General features: G+C 45.7%; 1 protein-coding gene across 3 annotated transcripts in view; it reads right to left on the reverse strand.

Moving 5' to 3' along the window:
- Positions 1–25,007, reverse strand: part of TEX11 (testis expressed 11) — a 188,311-nt gene that overhangs the window by 138,548 nt on the left and 24,756 nt on the right. For all 3 annotated transcript variants that reach the window (XM_083159168.1, XM_083159166.1, XM_083159167.1), the window contains exons 5-9: positions 19,790–19,869; positions 15,458–15,538; positions 15,255–15,374; positions 14,549–14,629; positions 5,060–5,145 (exon numbers count right to left, since the gene is read on the reverse strand). In XM_083159168.1, the coding sequence (XP_083015294.1) occupies positions 5,060–5,145; positions 14,549–14,629; positions 15,255–15,374; positions 15,458–15,538; positions 19,790–19,869 (448 nt within the window). The remainder of the gene's footprint in view (positions 1–5,059; positions 5,146–14,548; positions 14,630–15,254; positions 15,375–15,457; positions 15,539–19,789; positions 19,870–25,007) is intronic.

A 25,007-nucleotide genomic window follows, 5' to 3' on the forward strand; every position in this document is an offset into this window, starting at 1 on the left:
ATTTAGCACTAAAAGTACTGCCTGCAGATACTTTTTGTGCTACACAATATTGTACCTGCAGGGACGCGCATCGCATCCCCGCAGGTACACGGTGCGATTTTAACCGATGCGATGCGGTTTGAACTTTAAAAGTTCAAGACGCATGTTAAAATCGCAACGTGCATGGGCACCTTTATTCATTTTTATGGAAAGTGTCTGTGAATGACCTCTGATTAGCTGAAAAAGTGACAAATTGTGTTGTCCTAAGGGGTTTTAAGTAAGGATCGTTCAACTCCTACACACCACTGTGCCTGTTTGGTAGCTGATATAAACACACTGTTCTCTTTAGGAAAGAAACAATGGTCACAATTTTGTTAAGCAACAAATGAATAACCACAGCAACCATGGTCATCTTTTGGCATGATGAGACTGAAAGATGCCAACACGATTGAATCTGGAAACATAATGTGGCCGCTTTGTTTAGGTGTTGTATGTATGCTGCTGCTTCATGTGGCAAGCCTAATAATGCTTTGTATACTGGAGCCATTGCCTTCCCAAAACAAATAAAGATGTGTCCTGATGCAATGTGGCCGCAGTCACGTCAGGTCCACAAAACTCTGCTGTAACTAATGTCTTATTAAAGCAATACATCTTTTGAAAGTGACAAACTGACTTTGCAAGACTGCAAATTTAGGACCTTATTCAGGTCCATGTGTTCACATGCGAATTCGCACAGGAGCACAATGTTTCACAACTGTACATGCACATAGTGTTTGCCGGGGGCTTGCACACAACTAGGGTGGCCAATCCCGGGATTGGGATCGGCAGGATCCCAGGATTTGGCCCCAAAACGCCAGGATTTCAATTTCGGGATTAGACTGCGCATGCGCAGTCTAATGCTGGGCAGCGTCCCGGTGCCCGGCAGAGCAGCACTGCGCAGCGTAACCTCTCAGCGTGACGAGATCAGAGGTCACGCAGCGCAGGCAGAGGTCACGCCGGGCAGTATGAAGCCGTGCCGCCCACCCAACTAGTCAGTGCGCCAGCCCAGCCAGTAGCATAAACCACCCGTCCCCCCACCCAGCAACTCAGCTCCTGGCAGCATGAAGCTGACCGCCCACCCGGCAACCCATCCACCAACCAACCAAGCCAGCAACAAGGCAACCCAGCTGCATCTGCCAAACGTAAGTAAATGCGGGCCAGCCAGGGCGTTTTTTTATTAGAAAAACCAATCCCGGGATTGAAAAAATGCCCCTGGAATTGGCTTCCCTACACACAACAGTGCGGGAGGGGGGTGTGGGGTGTGGAGTGGCGGGGCGGGAGATGCACCCATTGAAACACCCAGCGTTTCATGGGCGTTCCCATGAAAATGCTGGGTGCTCTCATGCTAATGCCCTAGTGATGCAAGTGCTGGGGGCGGGCTGCTGACATCACCAGATGTCAGCTGCCTGCCCTGTCTTCACACAGGACACACACAAGCCTAACACCTGAGAGTGTCTTAGATTTGCTTGTGCGCACCACATCATTCGATGGTCGGAAGCATACATTCGCAGCCCTGTGGGCGAATTCACCAAGAAAGGTCCAGAAGATCCTTTTTATTCTCTGGTAGACTAATATCTGCCGCTTCTGTGGTGAAAGATTCCATTTTGAAGGATTACGGAAAGACCTTGTGATGAGAGTCCTTTGGAGGATCCTGTCATTACCATCTCCAGGAAAGTCTGGTGGATTCCAGTTCAAGGAGATTCTCATAAGACCCAGTGGAAGGATTCATCATAGTAATAGTCCGTGTTTTGTCAAGATCACTCGTGTCCTTGTCATCCGTGCCTGTCCTGGGATTCATAGTGCCAGTCAAGTGAAGTCCTTGTTTATTTATCATCTATTCCAGTTGCCTTGCTGTGTCCTGTTATATCTGTACCGTCCATTGAGTGTGATTCAGTAACTATACTTAGCCTTTCTGGCAGATACCCTATTTACCACCTTGGGGGTAATCCTATTGATTAGTTTACAGTTGCAACTTCATCAACTGTATTATGGTATTTTCCTGCCATCTAACACCACCTAGCAGTTCTGTCTGTTGTATAAGTATCTACTGCCTGGAGGCAACAAGACCTGGTGGTAGCCTAAGTACCGGTGTGCCTGCTCGCAGTAAGGGAACAATATTGTAGGTCATTGTTATAGGCAGAAGACCCTCCATTGAGGGCTCTAGTTACTGTACTTATCCTGCAGTACAGGGTTCCCTAACAAAGACATAGCTTCTGGTAAATTGTCCAGATATTAACTAGCACAATATTCTGATTTTAAATAATTTCATGGCCAGGGTGCTTTGGAGTCATTTTTGTACATTCTAAGGGGGTAGATTTACTAACCCACAGTTTGACAAAACTACAAAAGGGTCACCAAAGAATTTAAAGCGGCAACATAAATGCTAAACATACCTGGTCAAGTATTTATTTCAGTTGCGGTTTTAAATCCATCAGTCAAAGCTGCTGATCATCGGTGGCTTTGACAAACTGATTGTTAGTAAATTTGCCACCAATTTATTTGTTCATTTAACATTGCATTTTCGATGGGCGTTTTACCGATGGACATTATACTGATGATCATTATAGCCCCCAATGACCGATAATAAAAAAACAGAAACAGTCAATATACCGACATTCATTTTGCTGACATGTTCAATTATCCAACATATTCCAAGGTCAACACCGTCTTAGTGTACTGTCCCCTTGCATGGCTCGCTGCACTTGTAATGCTATGGGCACGTTACCTTGCTACACTATAATATTTCCCCTCCAGGTCCACTGGGATTGTAAAGAATGAACAAGTCTGTTTTTGGCTAAAATTGCTTGAAAAACACATTTTGACAGGTCAGCATGTTAAATGTCAGCATTTTGACTATTTCAGGCAATTAAGCATGTCAGCATAATAAATGTGGGTATATTGAGAGTGTCTGTATTTTGACTGTCGGTTGGTATAACGATCGTCGATAAAATGCCATTCAGTAAATTGACTGCTACCCGTTGGATCAAGCAGTCCAGAATAGACCTAAGTTAGGGGTTGCATTTTTGTTTTACTGTAGATATGGCAGTTTTTGTCCTGTCTCTAACTTGCCTTGCACCTTCAAAGGACTGGACCAAATATTGATAAGTTACTGAAAGTTTAAGAGTTTTTGTTTTTATCTGCATTACAGGTAGAAGCATCTGCACCTACCTTCTTTGTCCCAACCACCTCCATGTTAGAGCTACAAGACTTGTATTTATACTGTACCTTTACGAAATTGGCAGGGTGGTTATTGTTTTGAAATCACAATTTTTTGTAGATTTTCTGGCATTTTAGTCTTTCACATCTGTTGGCTTGTAATTCGGATGAAAATCTCCAAAAAGGACATTTCCCGATATCCTCAATTTAAATTTTGATAATACAGGTTGAGTATCCCTTATCCAAAATGCTCGGGACCAGGAGAATTTTGGATAACGGATTATTCCGTATTTCGGAATATTTTAATATTTCAATGATGTATTTTGAAGTATCTTGCATTTATGCTGTATAAACACATAATATACACACAAATATATTTTATTACCACATAAAATACACACAAATATATTTTAATTGTTCAAAAAACAAGGTTTCAAAAACGTGCAACAAAATGTATGTACTATCTCAGCACTGAATTTGAATGCCAAGCAGTCATTGTCTTGCACATATATAGTGCCAGTTACATATCATGTCCCCAGTGATGCTGTTACAAATGTCCCCAGTGAGTTTTTATCAAAAAAAATTTTTTTTTTCACTTTCTGGAATGTCCGTATTTCGGAATAATTCGGATAACGGATATTCGGATACGGGATACTCGACCTGTACATATCAATACAGGCCAATGCAACAAAAAATAATTTTTAATAGATACAATAACTATCTTTAAGTATTTTTATTGCCCTTTAAGAAGTGGTTCCGGTTTTTAGGCTGAGAGTCGACAATGAATAGGTCAACCACTATTGGTCGAAATGCACTAGGCTGACATTGACAAAATGTCGACACACGCAATTGGTCGACTTGGTAATGGTCGACACATGAAAAGGTTAACATTAGTTTTTTTTTTTAATGTGCATACTTTACAAGGTTATGGGTCATAGGGGTGGCATCAACATGGACACCGTATAAGTGTACAGCGTCCCCTCGCATGGCTCACTTCCCTTGCCATGCATCAGGCCCGGGGCCTCGCTACGCTTGGCACACTATTATGTTCTCCCTCTATGTCCAAGTGGATATTTAAGAAAAACACCTGTTCTGGGAAAAATGTGAAAAACCCATGTCAACCTCTAAGTTGAGCTGTTGCTTGTGTCATGTCATGTCGATCTTTTAAAGGAGTCAACCTATGTACTGTGGACCTATTGAGTGTCGACCACATACACTTTACAATCCATATGGACTACAACTGAGAACGGTGAAGTGTGCCGAGTAAAGCAAGACACAATGCAAGGGTACACGTTACACTAATCAGGGATCCATGTTGACAGATGTCAACATAGACACACAAAAATGTGAAAAAATGCAAGTCAACCTTTCTCTGTGTCTACCATTTCCATGTCGACCTATTGCGTGTCGCCCTTTTGTCAACATTGACCTAGTGCATGTCAACCTGTTTCAATTGTTGACCTTTTCACGAGTGACCATTCATGATCGGCCTAATGACTTTCAGCGTAGACACTGTGGACCTACTAATTCACCCCCTTAAGAAGAGGGAACATACAGAACAGTCTGTACACTACTCTGTAAACCTAAAAGAAAGGCATTGTGCTGTAGCTACTGCTGAGGAGACCTCACTTTCACTCCAGATAAGAAAAGTAGCCTGACCAGTTTTACATTCCTTGCCTGTAAAAGTTTGATAGCACATAATTTAATAGCTTAGGCCATGTTCTTATAGATACAATCTAAATGAGAATTTCCATAACTGTGGAGAACTTCAACCGTCTTATGAAATAAACTTATTTTGTCAGAACGCCCTAGCAAAGCAGCGAGCCTGCACTGGTCTTTTATGGCAGTGGTAAATTGCAGCAGACAAATATTGGTGTAATTGTACCTCAGCCAGAAGGAGCTCTGCTCATATCTTTTATCTTCATAAGTCTCTACTCCGAAATTGTAGCACAGTATGGATAGGTATACGGCCTGAAAACAAAAATATTTGTGTTGTTAATCAGTAAACTATATAATCACTATACAATTATTACTGTGACTCAGATCTAGACTTTATGGATGCAGAACAAGTGTTGCATTGTTTTCAGTAAAACAGAGCACAGTTGACTCTAGTTACTGGAATGTGATCCAGTGTATAACAGGCTGATTCTGATACTTCCAAACCAATCTTAAAGGGGACGTGTATTTAATGTTATAAAATATATATACAGTATATATATATTCTGGATAGTGGCGCTCAGCAATAAATCAGGCAAAGAACAGCAGCAAGACGCCAACGTTTCAAATGTATTTCACATTTTTCGTCAGGGCAACAACATGTATTACAGTTACTCACCAATTTATTCGAGTGCCCGCCATCACTAGAGAGTCCTCCCCGAGCGTCAACCGACCACGTCCGTGGTCGCACCCGGAAGTCGTCACCAAAGTGCACCCTTCACCACCATGTTAGCTATTGGCAAAGTACATAGGAACAGCATAGTAAGAACTGGCAAATACATGATATGTATAATACACGGCAAGCTCAAATCTACTAAAAACAACTAAGTACCATGTTTTCGTTGAGCCCACAGGGACTCAATGGGCAGTATTCAATGAGGCTGATTCGCCATGTTCTACGGCGAATGTGTGCTATTTTCGTGCTCTAAGGTGAATCTTTTTACTAAAAAAGTGATTTACCCTATTCAACGTGCAATTTTTGCCGACGGCGAACAGTGAATGACGGACAATTCCCTGTCTGATAGTCACCGCAATTCGCTGTGGTTTTTCAATGGGTTTTTCAATGTGATTCGCCGTGAGTGTATTCAATGATCAGATGGCAAATTGCTTTCTAAGTGATTTTCGCTGTGTGTCACCGTGTAGCAATCGCCATCTTTTTATGGTGAACTGGAATGTGAACTTTTAAAATAAAGGTTTTTTTTTTTTTTTTTTGGTGTAAAAAAAAAATCAGCAATTTTATTATATGAAGGGAAATGCTATTTTTATTCATGTGCTTACAGCACATGAATATATATTTAATTGAATTATTATTATTTTTTACACATAACAGCCAGCAGGGGGCCGAGAGCCGCTCATTAGATATTCATATATTTACTGCTCCCTACCCGCGTCCCCTGCTAGCTCTCCTGGGGGGCAGCTTCTGCTGCCTGTGTCCCCAGGAGACCTGCTTCTGCCCCACAATGTCCGGCGCAGGCAGGGAGGCTTCAATCTCCCTGCCTGCCGCCACCCCCCCTGCGGTTAAGAAATGCTGTCAGAGACAGCGAGCCCCTGCGGCATGGAATACGGTGACAGGGAGGGCTGGCAGCGAATGCTCCAGCCCTCCGAAACACGGCGACTGTGCAGCGAATCCTAAAGAGGATTCTCTGCACATGCCAAGTATTCTCATTGAATACTACCCAATGTATCTAATAAATAAATCCGGTACTTATGTATTATCTGGGCTCCCATGTTAAATGCACCCCATTTTTTCATACCCCTACTATCCAACTATGCATGGAGTTGATTTTATATAGTGTGGCGAGCGCAGCGAGCCCCGTGTGGGGACGCGGTCTCATAAGAAAAATGGGAGCCCAGATATTACATAAGTACCATAAATCCATTTTGCCTCTTTTTGCACTAAAAGTTTAGATCTATCTCCACCCTTATCCAGGGGAGGGATATGATCGATGATCATGTGTCGCATGGATGGCACAGCATCGTCAGGCCATCCGTGCTGCATTGACAGGCACTAGTATACAGCCGGTTGCTAGGCATTATGCCGAGACCGGACACTCCCCCACTGCCCTGCGACACATGATCATCGATCATATCCCTCCCCTGGATAGGGGTGGAGATCGATCTAATCTTTTATTGCAAAGAGAGGCAAAATGGATTTATTTATTAGATACATTGAGTCCCCGTGGGCTCAACGAAAACATGGGACAGTTGTTTTTAGTAGATTTGAGCTTGCCGTGTATTATACATATCATGTATTTGCCAGTTCTTACTATGCTGTTACTATGTACTTTGCCAATAGCTAACATGGTGGTGAAGGGTGTACTTTGGTGATGACTATCGGGTGCGACCACGGACGTGGTTGGGTGACGCCCGGGGAGGACTCTCTGGTGATGGCGGGCACTTGAATAAATTGGTGAGTAACTGTAATACATGTTGTTGCCCTGACTAAAAATTTGAAATACATTTAAAACGTTGGCGTCTTGCTGCTGTTTCTTTGCCTGATTTATTGCTGAGTGCCGCTATCCAGAATATATGTTTAGTGTGTTTCTGCATGTGCAAGACACGCTATGTGAGGGCACCACCCTCTGTTAAACTTGTAAGCAGAGAGTGCCAGAGTGGAGTATATATGTGTCCTTGTGTCTCTGAAACACTGTTGGCACCCAGTGAAACTACATCTCTCTCACAAACACAGAGACAATCACAAGGTAGCAGACTAGCTTTCGAAGCTTTTGCTTTGAGCGGGCTTACTAGTGTGTGTGTGTGTGTGTGTGTATATTCTTTTAAGTTTACAGAGTACTGTACACACACACACACACACACACACACACACACACACACACACACACAGAGGGCTCAACCCTCGCCATAGTAAACTCCCTCACCTTAATACACAACTGTTCAAATAAATAATGGGGTTTTAGTTCATAAATTGTCAATGCATTTAAGCTTGCAGCCCATTGCCATGAGATCCCATTTTACTGCAAGTCCTACTCTAACAATCAGACTATTAAGAACCTGGCAACTGCTGTCACATTATAGCTATAATGTGACAGCAGTTGCCAAGTTCTTAAGAGTCTGGGTGTAAAGGCCCCATACACTGGGCAATATATCTGCAATTTGGGTTGTTTTCCTGTGATTGCAGCAATCAATCACAGGAAAAGAACCCACATGCAGGTGACTGACGGCTAATCCCATGCAATGCACAGTCCTGTGCGCATTATACTGGATCCTCCGAGTCACAGCTGCTGCAGAAGCTGCATGAGAAAGCTGCCCATTACCTCTGGGACGCAGGGTGGACCTAAAGTGTGTGCAGCTGCATTAGGTTGGTATCTGAGCCAAACTGATAGGGCAGTTCCGATCCTTGTCTGTGTGGATTAGACCTGGCCAGAACATCGATTGCGAGCTACTGTACCCGTCATTCGTGTAGCTTCCACTGGTAAGATCGCGACCAACTTCTGAAGACCTACTGCAGCTAGCATCGGCTGCAGCGGTCCGAGGAATGCATTGCGGCTGGTGCACGAAATCACAGCACACCGCTAGTGAGGAGCTTGTCTGAGTGAGAGCTGGCGGGGAGGCTGTTCGGCAGCGGGACAGCTCAGCGGAAAGGATCAGTAACTTCCTGTAAAACTCAATATATGATGGGAGTACTTGTTTCTACTAAGCATTCGTTTTTTAAATTGCTGGTATGCATTAGGACAGGGAGAGGGGGTCTCTTTACAAGTGTTAGTTCATCCCAAGAGAGCTGGGACCAAAGTCACAAAGGTTACCATTAGTAACATACTACATTGTCATGGATTCAAATCCTGCAGCGCCCAAAACCTATCCAGGCCCGTCTAAAGTTTGCCAGTGACCATCTGGATGATCCAAAGGAACATTGGGAAAATGTAATTTGTGGTCAGATGAGAGCAAATTAGAACTTTTTGGTATAAACTCCACTCGCCGAGTTTGGAGGGAGAGGAATGATGAGTGGCATCCCAAAAACACCATACCCACTGTGGAGCATGGGGGTGTAAACATCATGCTTTGGGGCTGCTTTTCTGCAAAGGGGACAGAATGAATAATCCGTATAAAGGAAAGGATGAATGGGGCCATGTATTGCGAGATTTGTGCCAAAAACCACCTTCCCTCAATAAGAGCATTGAAGATGGAATGTGGCTGGGTCTTCCAGCATGACAATGACCCCAAACACACCACCCAAGCATTTCAAGGTCCTGGAGTGGCCTAGCCAGTCTCCAGACCTCAACCCAATCGAAAATCTGTGGAGGTAGTTGAATGTCTGTGTTGCCCGGCGACAGCCCCAAAACATGACAGATCTAGAGCAGATCTGCATGAGTGGGCCAAAATACCTGCTACAGTGTGTTCAAATCTGGTCAAAAACTACAGGAAACGTTTGACCTCTGTAATTAGCAACTCTGGTTAAATTACAAAGTAGACTAAATATAGTATAAATGGCACTATAATGGAAACTACTGAGGAAGAGAGGGATCTAGGTGTCACTATTTCAGGGGACTTAAAAGGCAGGTAGGCCACCCCCACGCCCCCTCCCATGATTTGCGGACCCCCGCCCCCTCCCGCTAATCGCGGATCCCCGCACAAACCCCCCCTCCCGCAATTTGCAGACCCCACTGACCCCCTTCCGGCAATTCCACCCCCCAGCGGACCCCCTCGACCCCGCTCCCATATTTCACGTACCCCCGTGACAATGGGGGATCCTGTACCGCCACAAGCAGGTGCCGCCCCTATGTGGGAAATCCAGCCCTGGCTGCCGCGCTGCAGGTTCCCCCACTGCCAGAAGTGTCCCCATGGTCCTCTGCACCAGCGCCACAACTTTTATCAATGTCTTGCCCACATACCACTATTATACAACCTCCTGCTCTCATGCACACTCACTCCCTCCCAGTGGGAGGAGACGCTCACCCACTGCCGGGAGCTGCATACTGTCCCCCACCCTCCTCTAGTTCTAGGGATGCCCATCGACGATCAATGATTTCAAATCGATGGTTTATGGCCGATGTTGAATACTTTTGCCATCGATGTGGGAGGACCAGATGGTTTCCCTACATCAATGGCAAAGGAGAACCGATCAAGTTTCAAATTTTTTTTAAGGTGCCGGGACACGGAGCATAGTTCCGCCCCCCACACCCAGAAGTCCCGCCACTAACTTCTGATTGACCCGCGGCCTATTCAGTCAGATATAGTGGATGACCATCGATAGCTACAACAATCGATGGTTATCCAAATAAAATGTTAATACTATCAATGGCAGTGTGCAAAATCTCCATCAATGCCAACCATCGATGGCGTCTGCACCAATGCCTATCCCTACTCAGCAACAGCCAAAAACCTTTACTACCCCTCATGCCCACACACCTCTATCACTGCCCTGCCTCCTGTTCTCCTGCCCCGTAACTTCCGCCAGTGGGGACCCGCTCACCCTGTGTTGCCCACATTCCCCTATCATGCTTTACCCCCCAGCCTCCTGCTCTCATGCACCCTAACTCCCACCCAGTAAGAGGAGACACTGACTCAGGGGCACCGTCCTGTACTCCTGTGCTGCCACTCTGGACCCTCACCCACTGGCAGAAGCTGCACATTGTCCCCCACCCTCCTCTTTAGTCCCCAGTATGCCCACACACCCCTATCAATACCCAGCTTCCTGCTCTCCTGAACCGTAACTTCCACCACTGGGGAGTCGCTGATGCTGTGTTGCCCACATACCCCTATCATGCCTTATAGCCCAGCCTCCTGCTCTCATGCACCCTAACTCTCACCCAGTAGGAGGAGACAATGACTCAGGGCCACCGTCCTTTACTCCTGTGAGGCCACACTGGACCCTCACCCACTGACAGAAGCTGCACAGTGTCCCCCACCCTACTATACTATTGCACACACACACACACCTCAACAACACGCACCCCCCCCCGACACCCACGAATGTCACTGTACCCTCCACACTATCAATGTACATCTTACTCTGTAACCGCTTTTTAATTAAACAAAAGAATACACACCCCCTTCCAAATCATATGCTCTCTATTTATCACATTTCACCTATTACTCAAGTTGCAATACAGGCATCTTACATACAATTCTAACCATATTCCTTGCAATACAAACGTTCACAAATTAAGGGGGCGCAGCCCCTTACGCCAGTGTGAAGAGCGCCTGTAGGGCACGATGAATCACCTAGTATCGGTATATATGTGCAGTGAAATGAAAGAGAGAATTGCATCAGAAATTATAATCAGATAGGATAGGATGTATGGATAATACTTAAAGATCGTAAAAGGGATGCAATAAAAAGTAGCTTACTATGCAACCCTATTATATAGATACTTTAAACATTGCTTTTAAGTAAAATTAGTATTGTAACTGTGATTGTATGCACAATAATGGTAACACTTTGAGCTTTGGATCATTTGCAACAATTTTCAGTTTGACCAATGAGTGGCGCTGCTTTAAAGCAGTAAATAAATGAACAAACAAGTCAGCTCTATCCACTTTTATAACTGGAATCATACATACAAATGGGGCAATAGTAACATCACTTGTACTGTATATACAGTATAACCTGCATCAGCAGGCCATTCATGGAAGTGTGCAGGATATCCCCATGTGCTGGCTTTTTTGGGGGGTTGACCTTCATTTTACCCATTAGGCAGTGGTCCGGGGAAATTTTTAATGCGGCTGCAAAGCCACCCACTGGCCAGCCTGTGATATTGTGTGGGGTTCCTTCCCTGCATTTTAGTGCCGGGCCATTCACATTACTAGTGCAGCGCAGCCCCTGCATAACAGGGGGCTGTGTCTGGCAATACTTTTTACGGTAGTTTCATGGGTCGAGGGTTTCCATTTCACCAGTGCTTTACAGCAGTGTTTTTTTTTCCCCATTTCTGCGCCACAGTTTCCAATGGCCGCATTATATTTAGTGGCCTCGCGCACCCGTGTCACGGCCCATCATCCCTTACCATTTATGGTAGCCTTTCCGCTGTGCGGCACCATGCAGATTGTTTGCCTGCATGCAGTATTGTGGTTGGTTCAGTGGGTGAGTCTGGTAAGTTCCTCCAAATTCCACCATCACTGGTCCCACCCCTCCCACCGCTATCCTCTGTTGGGTGCTTGACCATGCCTGGACTAACATCCCCTGTTGTTTCCCTTGAGTTCACAGTGGACAAGTTTCTTCAAGTACTGCAGGTGCTGTGTCCACTGGTATGAGGATTCTTTGGGTCAGTGGGGCTTTGGTTTCCCCAGCATAAGATGTCGCAGCTTGGTGTTTGCCATTCGCTGTGCTGAAATCTGGGCCTTCTTAATCTGCCTCTGAGCCCTAGGCTTGCACAGGAGCGCTGTCCGCAACGCTGTGGAGAAGTCATCGAAAGCTGTTCTGGTGGTCTTCTAGGTAGGATTCTGTCGATTGTCGATTCGGGGTGGAGGTTTTGCAGTCTTGGTGTTTCTGTTGTTGTTTCTGGGGTAGCGTAGCGGGAGAGTTTTTAATTGCTGTTTTAGACACTCATTTACAGTCTGTGGGTTTGGCCACATGGCCCAAGTTTGTAAGTCAACAGGGTCAGGAGTGCTGCCATCCCCACTTTCGTCTTTGGTCATAATGGGGTACCTGTGGTGGCTTGCCTAGTGCATTTGGCAATCCCTTCTGGGGTCCACAAGATGGTTGGGAATTCCGGTAATGGGTTGCGAATGGCGCCACTGATCATTGGGTACATTTTTCGCTTTCTCCCATTACACCTCGACCCCTGTGTTTAATGGTTTTAGATCAGGCTGGGACTTGTACAGTATGTTCGTAGGTGCGGCCTCAAGGTAGTGGCCCATTTAGGTCACATGCTGTTGTTGGCCCCTTTACGGAGTTTAAGTGGGTGCTGTTAGATTTGCAGTATGGGTGCGCTAGTGGTCGGCCTCCTACAGTCTTTTAAATGTTTAGTTGGTATTGGTTCCTCTTCCCCTCCTGCGTTACACCTATTTACATCAATTAGTCCTTAAGCGCCTTCAGCATCACATTACTTTCTCAGCAAAGCATGTCCCTGGGAAAGATAACAGGATAGTGTATCCCCTGTCAATTTTTGATTTAGCTGCATTTTCGTGCCTTGGGGTCTGGAGCGGCTCCACAGGGTTTACCGTGCCTGCCTTTTATTTATTGTCAAGTTGGTTTAGTTACCCTGGCCAGAAAATCCCTGGCTCCTTAAGCCCTTTATGTGTATGATTCAGCATGTAGGGACTGGGAGGCCTATAAGGTTGGGTATGGTTCACTGGGAAGTCTATGGAGTCATGTGTGTTCTCTTTTGTTTGGGGGCATTTATGTCATATAAAGTTGTTTGTGCTCTCGCGGGCACTACGAGTTCGGGATGTGAGCATCCTGCACATGGAGACTCCTGCCGCCCAGTTGCATGCTGATGGGTCTCCATTGAACAAGTTTCAGTTTGCTGCTGTTTTTTTATAAAGGTTTGATAAATTGGGCTTGCATGCTTCTGACTAAGGGACCCATTCCTTTCCAATTGGGACGTTTATGCATTCTACTGGTGATGGCCTTCCAGCAGCGGCTATGCAGGAGCTGGGCCACTGGAAATCCAGGGCTTACAAGTCTTACGCTATTTTATATAACTTTTAAAGTTTCAGGAATTGACGGTGTGAAGCGAACTTTAACTTTTTCCTCTGAGGGGCCTAATTCAATTGGCTATATGAAAGGTCAACATATGTTTTTTTGAATTTTCTCCTTCACTTGGGATCCTGTGTTTTCTTTCATTTATATGTTGTGACTATTTGCTGTTGGTAAGGATTCTTCTTTTCGGCTTCTTTGGATTCTACAGAACAAGTTGGCTAATTGGCTACTCTTTTGTTTTTTGGGCTGAGCATCATCCAATGGCAGGACAAATGGCAGATATATTAGATGGCAGGGTTGTTAGGTGGCTCTGGGTCTGGGGTTTACGTTGGGCAAGTTTGCTGCAGGTACTTTTTCAGCATGGCAGCGGTGGGGTCAGCCGGACTGGCTGGTCATTCACCTAGGAGGAATGGCATGGGCTGAGTTAGGGGCATTGACCTTATTCTGAGCGTCAAGTCGGATTTGGTGGCCTTGCATGCTTATTGGTAGTGTGGTCTGATATAGTACCTCGATTTCCACTGGGGAGGGGCCGTACGTGGGTGCGGGAGGCGTCCAGCTGACATCACCGGATGTCAGCTGCCCGCCCACTTTCTCCCGAGCTTCCACATATATGTAAGTGACTCTCAAGTCACTTTTATATGCATGCACCTTCGCCGTCATTCGATGGTCGTCGACCATCGAATGATGTGGGTGGATCCCACTAGGATGCGAAGGAATCGCCCTTGCGAATTTGTGGCAGCCAGTCCACCATTCGGCAAGGTAGGGTTTGGTGGACTCGCAAGGCTGCGAATTCGGAAGAATCAACAAGAATAACCCTGTTAAACAGGTCAACAAATGAATAGATACTTGCTGACCTTTTAAATCTAGCAGTTGGTGTCTGTGTGCTTATTTATTGTCTGTGTAATTATTTAGTGTCAGAGTCTTTATTTCTAAGTGTTAAGCTAGCTTAAGTATTTGATAAGAAGCGTGTCACAATAAGATAATGGGTGCCTTAATTAATTTTGGTGAAGATAGCATAATAAAAGTAACAAAAAATGAAGGCATAGCCAAGACTCCCACCTCTCCTGGTTGCCTGAGCAACATGTCTTTGCATCTCTGAATCCTAGCTGAAGCAGTTTCAAAATCTTTCTGAGCTACAGCCTTAAAAAAAAACATACAGAATATATAAATAAATATTTTCTTACATTTTAAGTTCACATGCAGTTTTTTTTCTATTAAGGGGCATACACACGGGCAATTTCAGCCCCTTTTCAAAGTGATTTGACTAGAACCTAAAGAATCCTATAGATCGTAAGCTTGCGAGCAGGGCCCTCATACCTTTTGACTGTCTGTAAATACCCAATTTATTGTATCACTTTCTCCTATTGTAAAGCGCAACGGAATATGCTGCGCTATATAAGAAACTGTTAATAAATAAAAATAAATAAATAGAATGCTTAGAAATGGTGCACTGATCGCTCTGTGTGTATGACTTGCAGCGATGGCGATGCGCGGTCCCGTGCATCGCATTCGCTATCGCCCGCAGAGAAAGCCAGTGCTTGCACTGGATTTGCCTAGATCGCGGGCTTTGCCTATTTTGCCCCACTCAGCACAATCAGCAATGTGTGCGGATCGATCATGCGGAAGCACTTTGCTCAGCCAAAAAGCTGGGTAGCCACGTCTGTATATGCCCTTACACCTATAGTTTAGTCTAGGCATAATAGTTTGAATTAGTTGAGTTTTGTAGAGAAATAGATGCTGTTAGTGTACTACACACGTGACTTACAGCTTCTGCCTGAAATGTCAGCACTTTAAACAGATCCTTTTCCACACAGACTTTGTGCATGTTCACATCAATCTGCTGAGTGTTCCTCTGAGACATCAAGGAATACAGCTTCTCCAGATTCTAGCAGAGACATGGTGGACAAAGCACATTGTGAGTCACAGTCCAGACTCCAAACCAATATAGCAGCTATATATTTTACTTACATTTAATGCAATTTCAAGAAATCCAGTTGCAAGTTCAGGCTTCCCGACATCTATCCAGCCTTTTCCAGTCTTCATGGCCATCTGGATTATAAAGTTAAAATTACCTTTAATATCAACTATTTAATGTGACCGTATTTTCAGTACCAGCATTCCTATATTTTTTAATCACGCAATTGGGACATTCATGTGCTAGGATATTCTCAATCTGTATACAGTATTTATATGTACAAATATTCAAAATAAACTTTCTAGAACCAACCTGCATTACCTAATCATACTCTTTATTATTGTCACACCTGGGGTCAGAGTCTGAGTGGCGAAGGCCACAGGCATTGATTCTGACCGATGTATAAACCAGGGAGGTTAAATGCAGCCTTTGTGCATGAAACCAGAATAGTGTACTTGGCGTTGGCCCAGTGGCTTAACCAGAATGGAGGAAGAAGTTAGTAAAAGCACAGTCTTTTATTCGTCACACAATGAGATGGTAACAGCAGTGAATAAGACTTGTATCTTGGCAATTTGAATACACAGTAATGTTCAGGCACACATTCAGGTATTGATGAGGCAATAGCTACATAGACTGGTATGATAACAGATAACAGGTGCAGTGATAACACTGATAAGCACAATATGCAGAGGGGTGCGTTACGGTGGGTGCCAGAGATGAATGCAGGAATGATGATACAACATCTATGACTGGGGTGCGATAATAGAAAAACAAATTTCAGGAACGATGGTCTAACATCGATAGCTCAGGAACAATGGCAGAACATTGATAGCTCAGGAACGATGGCAGAACACCGACAGCTAGGCAGGACTGCGCTGAGGTAAGTATCCTTCTCGTGGCAGAGGATCACAGGAGCTGGAATACCTGGAAGTTAGCACACTGCAGCAGAGAGACACAACTGTACCAAAAGGAGACAACTGAAGCACTAGCTATTAGGACTGGATTTCCCAGCATACTTATACCCACTGGGAAGCGGGGATTGGCTGAGATTGTATGACAGGGAAACAGACCTTACAGGATTGGCGCAGGAGAACAGGTGGCCAGACCAAATATGGCAGCCCCCATGTTTGGCTCTGGCGGAAAAGTTCATTTGGAAACAACATGCTTGTGGCTTGGAGCAATGGCGGCGGACTGGGAGGCTGCGGGGAGCTTAGAACTGTGGAGGAGAGGAGACATGCTGCACAGTCACAGAGTCAGCGGCACTGGATGGACATAGGGGAGATCGTGGGGCAGCCGCTCTGCACACAGGGTGCCAACAGCACCCAGGCCGGACATGCAGAGATAGTCTGGACAGGCACTTAGATGGTAAGAATGTCTGTCTAATTATCCAGATCGTGACAATTACAGTGCGTTCAACCGAGTGACACAACAAATGATTGTACCACTGACAGAGCTATTAACCGTTACAACAATGTGTACAGTATGGGCCTATGTCTGAGTAGTGCCTGTTGCCATAGGCTTGTCTGTATCATTATGGCAATGCTAGCCCTTCCCCTTGTGTACAACCATGCATCTGCCTTCCAGGGGCTGAAAAGCCCATTTTAGTGGATGCAGTACAACATCCCACTTTGTATATCTTTTGTAGCAACCATCAGACAAATCATTGAAACCTGCACATACCCCTTCTAATTGCAGATATTCAGTCAGAGTATGGCCTCCAGTGTCCATTAAACCTCTCCATTCATCTCAATAGCCACTTCTAATCACAGCCTAGGAACACACAATACATTTCAGTCACAGTGAATTGGTGCCTGAACGTTACTGTGTATTCAAATTGCCAACTCTGTCGAAAAACCGGACACTTTACATGTAACTCAGAATCTGTCCCTATTACCTCAGTCACATTCTGGGTCTGGTGAAAAATAAATTTGGCTGTAAATGGCCATAGTCATTAAGGGGGTTATTCAATCCCTCGCACTATTTCTGACAGGGGAAATAGTGCCTGCCACCTATTCAGTGCTGTCGTTTCCGACAGCATTGAAGGCGGACCTTGTCAAACAGATCTGACTTCAGAACCAATCAGATCTGTTTTGTTGGAAACGGCAGTGGATTGTCGAATTCATGGCCGTTTTTAGAAAATCCATGAGCATTGTCAATCCAAGATTGAATACCCCTAAAGCTGCTGGAAGATCTGCTGCTAGAGCTAGAGCCTTGAGCCTGCTGCCCAAGATAAATATCTGAAGTCTGCCCCTGCTGCAGCTTGTATGGCCCGGGTTCTAGCTGCCTCACTGAGCTAAGGGGAGTGGTACACAGGAGGCACAGCCAGGAAGACACGGCTTCCCCCACAGGTATAGCCATGTAAATTCCCCTAAAAACAGATAAATATTACTATCCCTTAATAGTGGTAGATAAGGACCTTTTTTGTGGTTAGAAATCGGATGTCTATTTATCTAAGCACTGAAAAAGCACTCATTGTAATGATAATATCCATACATTCCTCAGAAGTGGCTGAAATTTGGTAACTTGCTTCACTATTGTGTACCTTCTGCTCAACTTAGTTGCTGGCATCTGGATTTATATATAATACTTTATTAGAAATTAGGTTTGTAACAAACCATATGTTCTTCAGAGTAATTTGATTTATCTTGAAGAACATTAAATCATCATATACGTTTGGAACATAGCTTCTGGAATCATGGCTTAGGCAAATGTGCACCTACAGCAGTTTAAGTGGCAGAGCTTGGGGGTTGTGTCCAGGTTTCAAACATATAATTTGTTCCCCTTCCTACCCCCAATCAAGTCCTGCGCATGTGCAGGATGGTTTTGCACTCGCATTGCACAATAGTGAATGCCTCTGCCAGATTGACAAGCAGGGGCATTTGCAAGGAGAGCTGGGGTGGACGGAGTTTACGGAAATGGGGGTATGTCACAGTTTTCTTGGCCTTCCAAGCCATGCTGCCACTGCAAGCCTAAGTAAGGACATCCACAATACACTCAACCATGGGAAAAATCCACAATAACAATAACTAAAGGCCATAGATGTATGAAGCAGTGATAAGGGAGGAGAAGAGACAAAGTGTCTGGTACTTTATCATCGGCCAATCAGCTCCTGACTGTTAAGTTGCATGCTGTGTTTTTTCTTATTCTTCCCCAAACAGGCGGTATTTCATACCCTACCATCCACTAGGCAGTGGTGGTAGAATATAATAGTGGAAATAAGAACATGACAATAAGCATGGATGCAAGAACATGACAACAAGCATGGAAATAAGAATGGTCAATGGACAGTTCTTAAGGGTATGGGTCATAGGGACAACATACATTAGGTCGACCACTAAAAATCGAAATTCATGACAAAAAAAGTGAAAAACTCATGTCAACCTTTTGACTTTCGACCTTATGACCCTGTCGACCTTAGCCATGTCAACCTATTTCCTGTGTTTACCTAAGCCTTGTCAATCTTTAGTGGTCAAACTAATGTACCTATGGCAACCCTATGACCCATACCCTTAAGAACTGTCCATTGCCAGTTCTAATGTCCTGTTGGCAATTGCCCCTACTTCTCGTTACTGTGGACTGATTGTATTATGGATGATCTTTGTCAACATCCTATTGTATATGTTATATGTGTTAAACGGCATTACACTATATATACTTATTCATTTTTTTCCATGATATACATTTATAGAAGTCCAGTGAATCAAAGGACCAAGGAGAACCATATATTTGAACCTATGATCATTTTTAACATTGGAGGATACATTATACTAATCCATTGAGGTATGTAATATTTAGTTTCCTCCATTTTACTATGTTATTGTATTGTTAAGCCAGAGGTGCACTCCTGATCTGGTTCCCATCCCTTTGCATTCACATCCTAATTAAGTTAGTTTAATGAGGATACTGGGTAGTATTTGAAAATAAAAAGAACCATGGAGGATACAGGACTACAGCAGAACTTAGGGCCTTATTTTGGTTCATTCTTTCTAACAAAATCCTTCTTAGATGGACAAAACCATGTGCACTGCAGGGGGGGCAGATGTAACTTGTGCAGAGAGATTTAGATTTGGGTGGGGTTTTACTTCAAAGTGAGATCTATATTGCAGTGTAAAAATAAAGCAGCCAGTATTTACACTGCACAGAAACAAAATAACTCACCCAAATCTAATTCTCTCTGCACATTTTGCATCTGCCTCCCTGCAGTGCACATGGTTTTGTCCATCTAAGAAGGATTTTGTCAGAAAGAGTGAACTAGAATAAGGCCCTTAGTTAGACTTGATGTGATACATTCCACAAGTATACATGTGCATTTTTACACATCAACTAAACATACTAAAAATGTATGATTCTGCTTCTAAAATTAGTGGTTTGGGGGATAACCTTACCAAAATATTTCTTTGCACAATTTCCTCAGATGGTTTAGGCCCTTCACACCAGTTACAAAGCCTGCAGGATACATGCCGCACTACAAAACACATAGACATTTTACTTTTACAGGTGATCATCTGTAAATAGCATTTTAAAGATGTGTCCTCTTCTGTTGTTGCGATGCGCAAAGCTATGTTGCAGCATGCAGCACTTATTCACACTGACAGGTCACCCACATAAAGCAAATGTATAGCGGGTGCGAGTGTACACAAGCTCACGCTATCCCACGACAAGCATCCTGCAATGCAACAGCAGAAGAGAACACATCTTTACGTACGACAATGCATAATGTTATCATAAAACTGTACACATGAGCAGAGTGCATAGAGGAGTTCAGCTATCACCTCTTGATGCATTATACTTCTGCTAAAATTAAAACATTGGAGGGGTATTAACACAGTTGCGCTGCTGGGTATTAGAAACACTCTGCTGCCGATCGGGTGGGTGTGCGGCCATGGATTCTGTGCGGGGGGGGGGGGGTGTGGTGCTGGGCGGGGGATGGTGTGGGAACACCTGCTGCTCCAGGGTGGGGGGTGGTGCGGGCAGACCCGCTGCTGGGTGGGGGGTGCTGGCAGACCCGATGGGTGGGTGAGGGGGGGGGGGGTGTGCAGTACCACCCGCTGCTCCAGCAGGTGGGGGGGCTGGGCAGACGTGCTTGGTGTGTGCGGGAACACCCGCTGCAAGTGGGGGGTGTTTGGTGCGGTCAGACCTGCTGGCCGGGGGTGCAGGGAGACCTCCAGCAAGGGGGGAGTGCGGTGCAGACCCGCTGACCGGCTGGGAAGGGGGGGTGTCGGTTTGCGGGCAGACCCGTTGGCCGGGGTGTGTGGGTGCAGGCAGACACGCTTCCCTGGGGGGGGGGTGCGGGCAGAGCCGCCATTCGCAGGGGGGGGGTGAAGTGCAAACCCGCTGGCCGGGGCGAGGGGGACACCTGCAGCTCCAGCAGGGGGGGGGGGGAGCAGACCCACTGGCAGGGGGGAGGGGGCGTGCACTGGATTCTGTGCTGCTGGTGTCCACAATGGCTGCCCGCTGATAGCCTTGTAGCCCTGTGTGTCAATCTGTGACTGGTAACGCTGGGAGGGGGGCGGATGAGGTGGGGGGGTGGACCTTGTGTATAACGCTGTGTGGGGGCTGTGTTATAATGGTGGCAGGGGGCGTCTGTGTGTATAATGCTGGGCGGGGGGTGGATGAGGTGGTGGGGGGGGCGGACCTTGTGTATAACGCTGGGCGTGGGGGGGAGTATGCTAATCTGTGAATCACCCTGTGTGTATAACGCTGGCTGGGTGGCCTGTCAATCACCCGTGTAACTCCGCCCAGCGTTATTCACACAGGGCGATTGACAGATGTGGCTAAATATATAAGATATATAATGTATTGCATTCCACGCGCTTAGCACATACACTTCCGGCGGAGGGGAGTGACTAGTGAGGTGGAACGCAGTGATTGCGCTCCAACCTGAGATGAACGGCGCTTCTGGTATTAGAAACTATATGCCGGGTGGAAGTGATGATGTTGAATACTTCCGGTTAGTGACCCGCACGCTATAGCTGGAACGCACGCCGGCATCGCAGGAATTGAATGAGCGGCACTGGTATGTGAGACACTGTGAGACTTTTTGGTAGTAGTAAGATGCACCTGATTTTTGTGAGTGCTTAACAGTGGTTGATACTGCTGATATGCATCTGGTATGCTTAATATAGATATTATATATCTATTGGCACTTGGTTTTTGAATGGGAGTGTTCCCTTTAACTGGCATATAAGGCTTGCATTCTGGTTTTTTGGTTGCACACTGATGGAGGCAGGAGAGGTGGTCTTGACAAAGGTCTTGATGGAGACCGAAACGTTGACCGCTAAACCCACTGTCATGTTTTAAATTTTGCCCACATTGTGGTATGTATTAAAAACTGCAAGATAAAAAGACCGGTGAGTGGGGCGTGGCCCGACTGTGATGGAGGACAGACGCTCCTTCTATGAGCTCTGTCTCTAGTGCCCTAATTCTACCCTTTTCTGCTTACCTGAGGAGGATTCTAGCTCTCCCCCCTACAACACCCTACTCCTGTGTCCCAGCAGCAGCAGGTGAAAGCCCTCCGCTACTCCGAAGGAGATCGTGCGGCACCCTGCAGAAGGGCGGCCTGTCTGTCGCCGGGACCTCTAACATCGTGGCACGAGCCGGGGGACTCTGCGGCTTGGCGCTCGGCATCTCCGGAGGTGCAGGGGCTTGCTGCGGTTCAGCGGCGGGTGAGCTCCGGAGCTCATCTATCCGGAGGCTGTGGTGCCCGCGCTCCCTTCGTGACCTGCGGCTGCCATCTTGAAAACCGCGGGCGCCTGCAGTCTGGATCCCAGACACCCTGAAAACTAGAGAGAGAGGTGAGGCCCCCCTCCAACTGGGTCCCCCCGCAGAACAGAGGAGGCTGGAACAAATTGGAGGTAACTAACGGCCCTGACTCTGTCTGGAGGGCCCTCATTCATCTATCTATGGTTTCCACCATTACCTCCTGCTACTCGGCCTGAACCCACTAACGCTTATAGCCCAAGATAGGGCTGTCTTATTGCCTACCTCTCCATCAGGAATATCTTGCCATCCCCTTACTGGGGAATAAAGGCAAATCAGGGCTCAGTGGAGCAGTGACCGCTTTGGCCCCAACTAGCATTGTACGCACCATCCAACTCCAGTGTTTTGGATGCCTGCCCCCGTGGCTTCGGGTTTCTATCCATCCTAGTGGAGGCCCTGCAGTGAGGGTGCCACTAGAGCAACTGGGGCCCTAAAACGTAAAGATCTCCCCCTGCAGCTGACTCTCCCTGCTCCCAAGCGATAGCCACGCTGAGACCTGAAACATTTAAAACTGAGGGTGTAGCAAGGACATTGCGCAGGGGTAACACTCGGCCAGGGTGCCCCCCACCCATCTACTCACCCTACTAACCCTTTCCTTATTTGAGCCCGAACACCTCACACTATAATATAGAAAATCAGGGGGACCTCCCTTATGAGAACCCTTAACTCCTGTGCCTCCGGCCCTTGCTTACCTTGGGCTCAGAACCACCTGGATTGATGACCCCCTAAGGTTGCACACGTACATCCCTCCAGTGGCTTTCCACTAAGCCTCCTATAAAGCTTATTAAGGTCTCCTAACATCCCACTGCAAATGTTTTGATCTCGTCCCCCACTATGAACAGAGGTAACACTACTGGCAGGAAGAGAGGAGGGGGGACATATCCCAACATTTTGCTAAAAATGACAAATCCTCAACGAACTCTGACCTCCCTTCTCCTGGTAGCCCGCAAACAGATAAAGAGGACTCGCCCACTTCGGCCCCCTCAACTAAAGAGGATATTCAGGCCCTGCGATCTCTTATAGAGAATCTGAAGGACTCCCTAGAAACCAAACTCGACAAGGCAGTCTCTACTATTAAATCCGACATATCGACCCTCTCGACCAGAACAACAAAACTTGAAACCAAGATGGATTCCCTCCAAAAAAAAAAAAAAAACGAGACACTAAGGGATCTTGACCACATCTTCCAGAATCTGGCTGATCTTCGTACTAAGAATGAAGATTTGGAGAATAGAGAGAGGAGGAGTAACCTTAGAATCCGTAACATTCCTGAAACGATTCCCCCGATGGAACTCGAACCATATCTACACAAATTATTTTCACATATATTGCCAGATCTTGGATCTCAACAACTGCCTCTTGAAAGAGCTCATAGGGCCCTCAGGCCTAAACCACGAGATGGCGACCCTCCCAGAGACGTCATTATTCATTTCTCTAGTTTTAAAGACAAAGAAAAAAATACTGGCCCCGACTCGGAACAAGCCCCACATCCTACATGAAGGTTCCAAGCTTTTGTTTTTCCAGGACTTAGCCCCTGCAACTATAATCAAAAGAAGGGAACTTAAGGATCTAACCATTGTCCTACGTTCAAATGGGATCCGTTATAGCTGGGGTTTCCCCTTCAAGCTCTTGGTCGAACTAAACGGCAAGACTATTGTCATACGCGACCCTACTGAGGGAAAAGACTTCCTCGTACACCTGGAAGAATCAAGACTGTCTACTGATTCTACCCCAATCAACTAATACCGTAACTATATTGACAGTTGTCTTAACTTTCATGTACAACCTTTGCTGATTTAACTAAGGACTTTAACAGCTTTCTATACAAGTTAGAAGTGAATTTAAATACCCCTCTCAGAGGGCACTATGATATTTGGTCTGTTACATGTCTTTTTTTTGTCTCTCTCTTAAATATACAGATGACGTTATGCTCTCATATATTAGATTATAATTCTGAGTATTGTGCCTCCCCCTTCTCGCTCGACCCTTTTAAAGAATCGTCCCCCCACCTCCCTCCCTTTTTTTTTTCCCCTTCTCCTCTTCCCCCCTCTTGGCACGTCTTCTCTATAGAATCAGCTAAATTGGTCTAAATACATAAATAATTATCGGATGTTTAATTGTTCTCTCCGCAGATTTAATATAAGTAGCTTTGCTGCCTTAGAATATTGTTGACCCTGTTGGTCTTATAGTGTAGGCCGCAACACACTTCCTTAAGTTCAAACCCCACTGGAGGGATATTACCCCCCATCCCTATTTCTATATTTACAAATATTGCAGGTTCGCTTATTCTTCACACATTGCTTTTATCTCGGTAGATTAACTTTCCTTTTTACCCTTGAGGTAGCTTGGTTCTTTTCACAGGCTATCCCAACTCGGACCAAAAGGTCCCAAACTCTGGGCGTGTTGTCCTCCACTGGTCGTGAGGCCTACTCTCCCAGATCCTCCCCCCCTACACAACTCCCCGGAGACTCCAATCCCCAACGACAGGGCCCAATCCTACCTTTTCTATCCTTGCACCTACCCTTCTTCTCTTCTTATCAAACATGCTCCTAACATTGTCCTCCATGAACGTCAAGGGATTAAACACCCCTCAAAAACGTACCACCTTATTCCATACAATTCGTGACATCAAAGCTGATATTTTGCTTATACAAGAGACACTTTAAAGCTGACTCGCACCCCTCTCTTAGTTCCAAGAACTTCCCCACGGTTTTCTACTCTTCCAGTCCAACTAAACACAATGGCGTTGCCATCTTGATAAGCAATAAAATCCCCTTCACGCTTCGCTCAATCCACACTGACTCAGACGGGCGTTTTATTATTCTCACATGCTTGATAGCCCAC

Source organism: Crinia signifera, chromosome 9 (assembly GCF_055691185.1).
Source record: "Crinia signifera chromosome 9, ASM5569118v1, whole genome shotgun sequence".
Taxonomy (NCBI): Eukaryota; Metazoa; Chordata; class Amphibia; order Anura; family Myobatrachidae; genus Crinia; species Crinia signifera.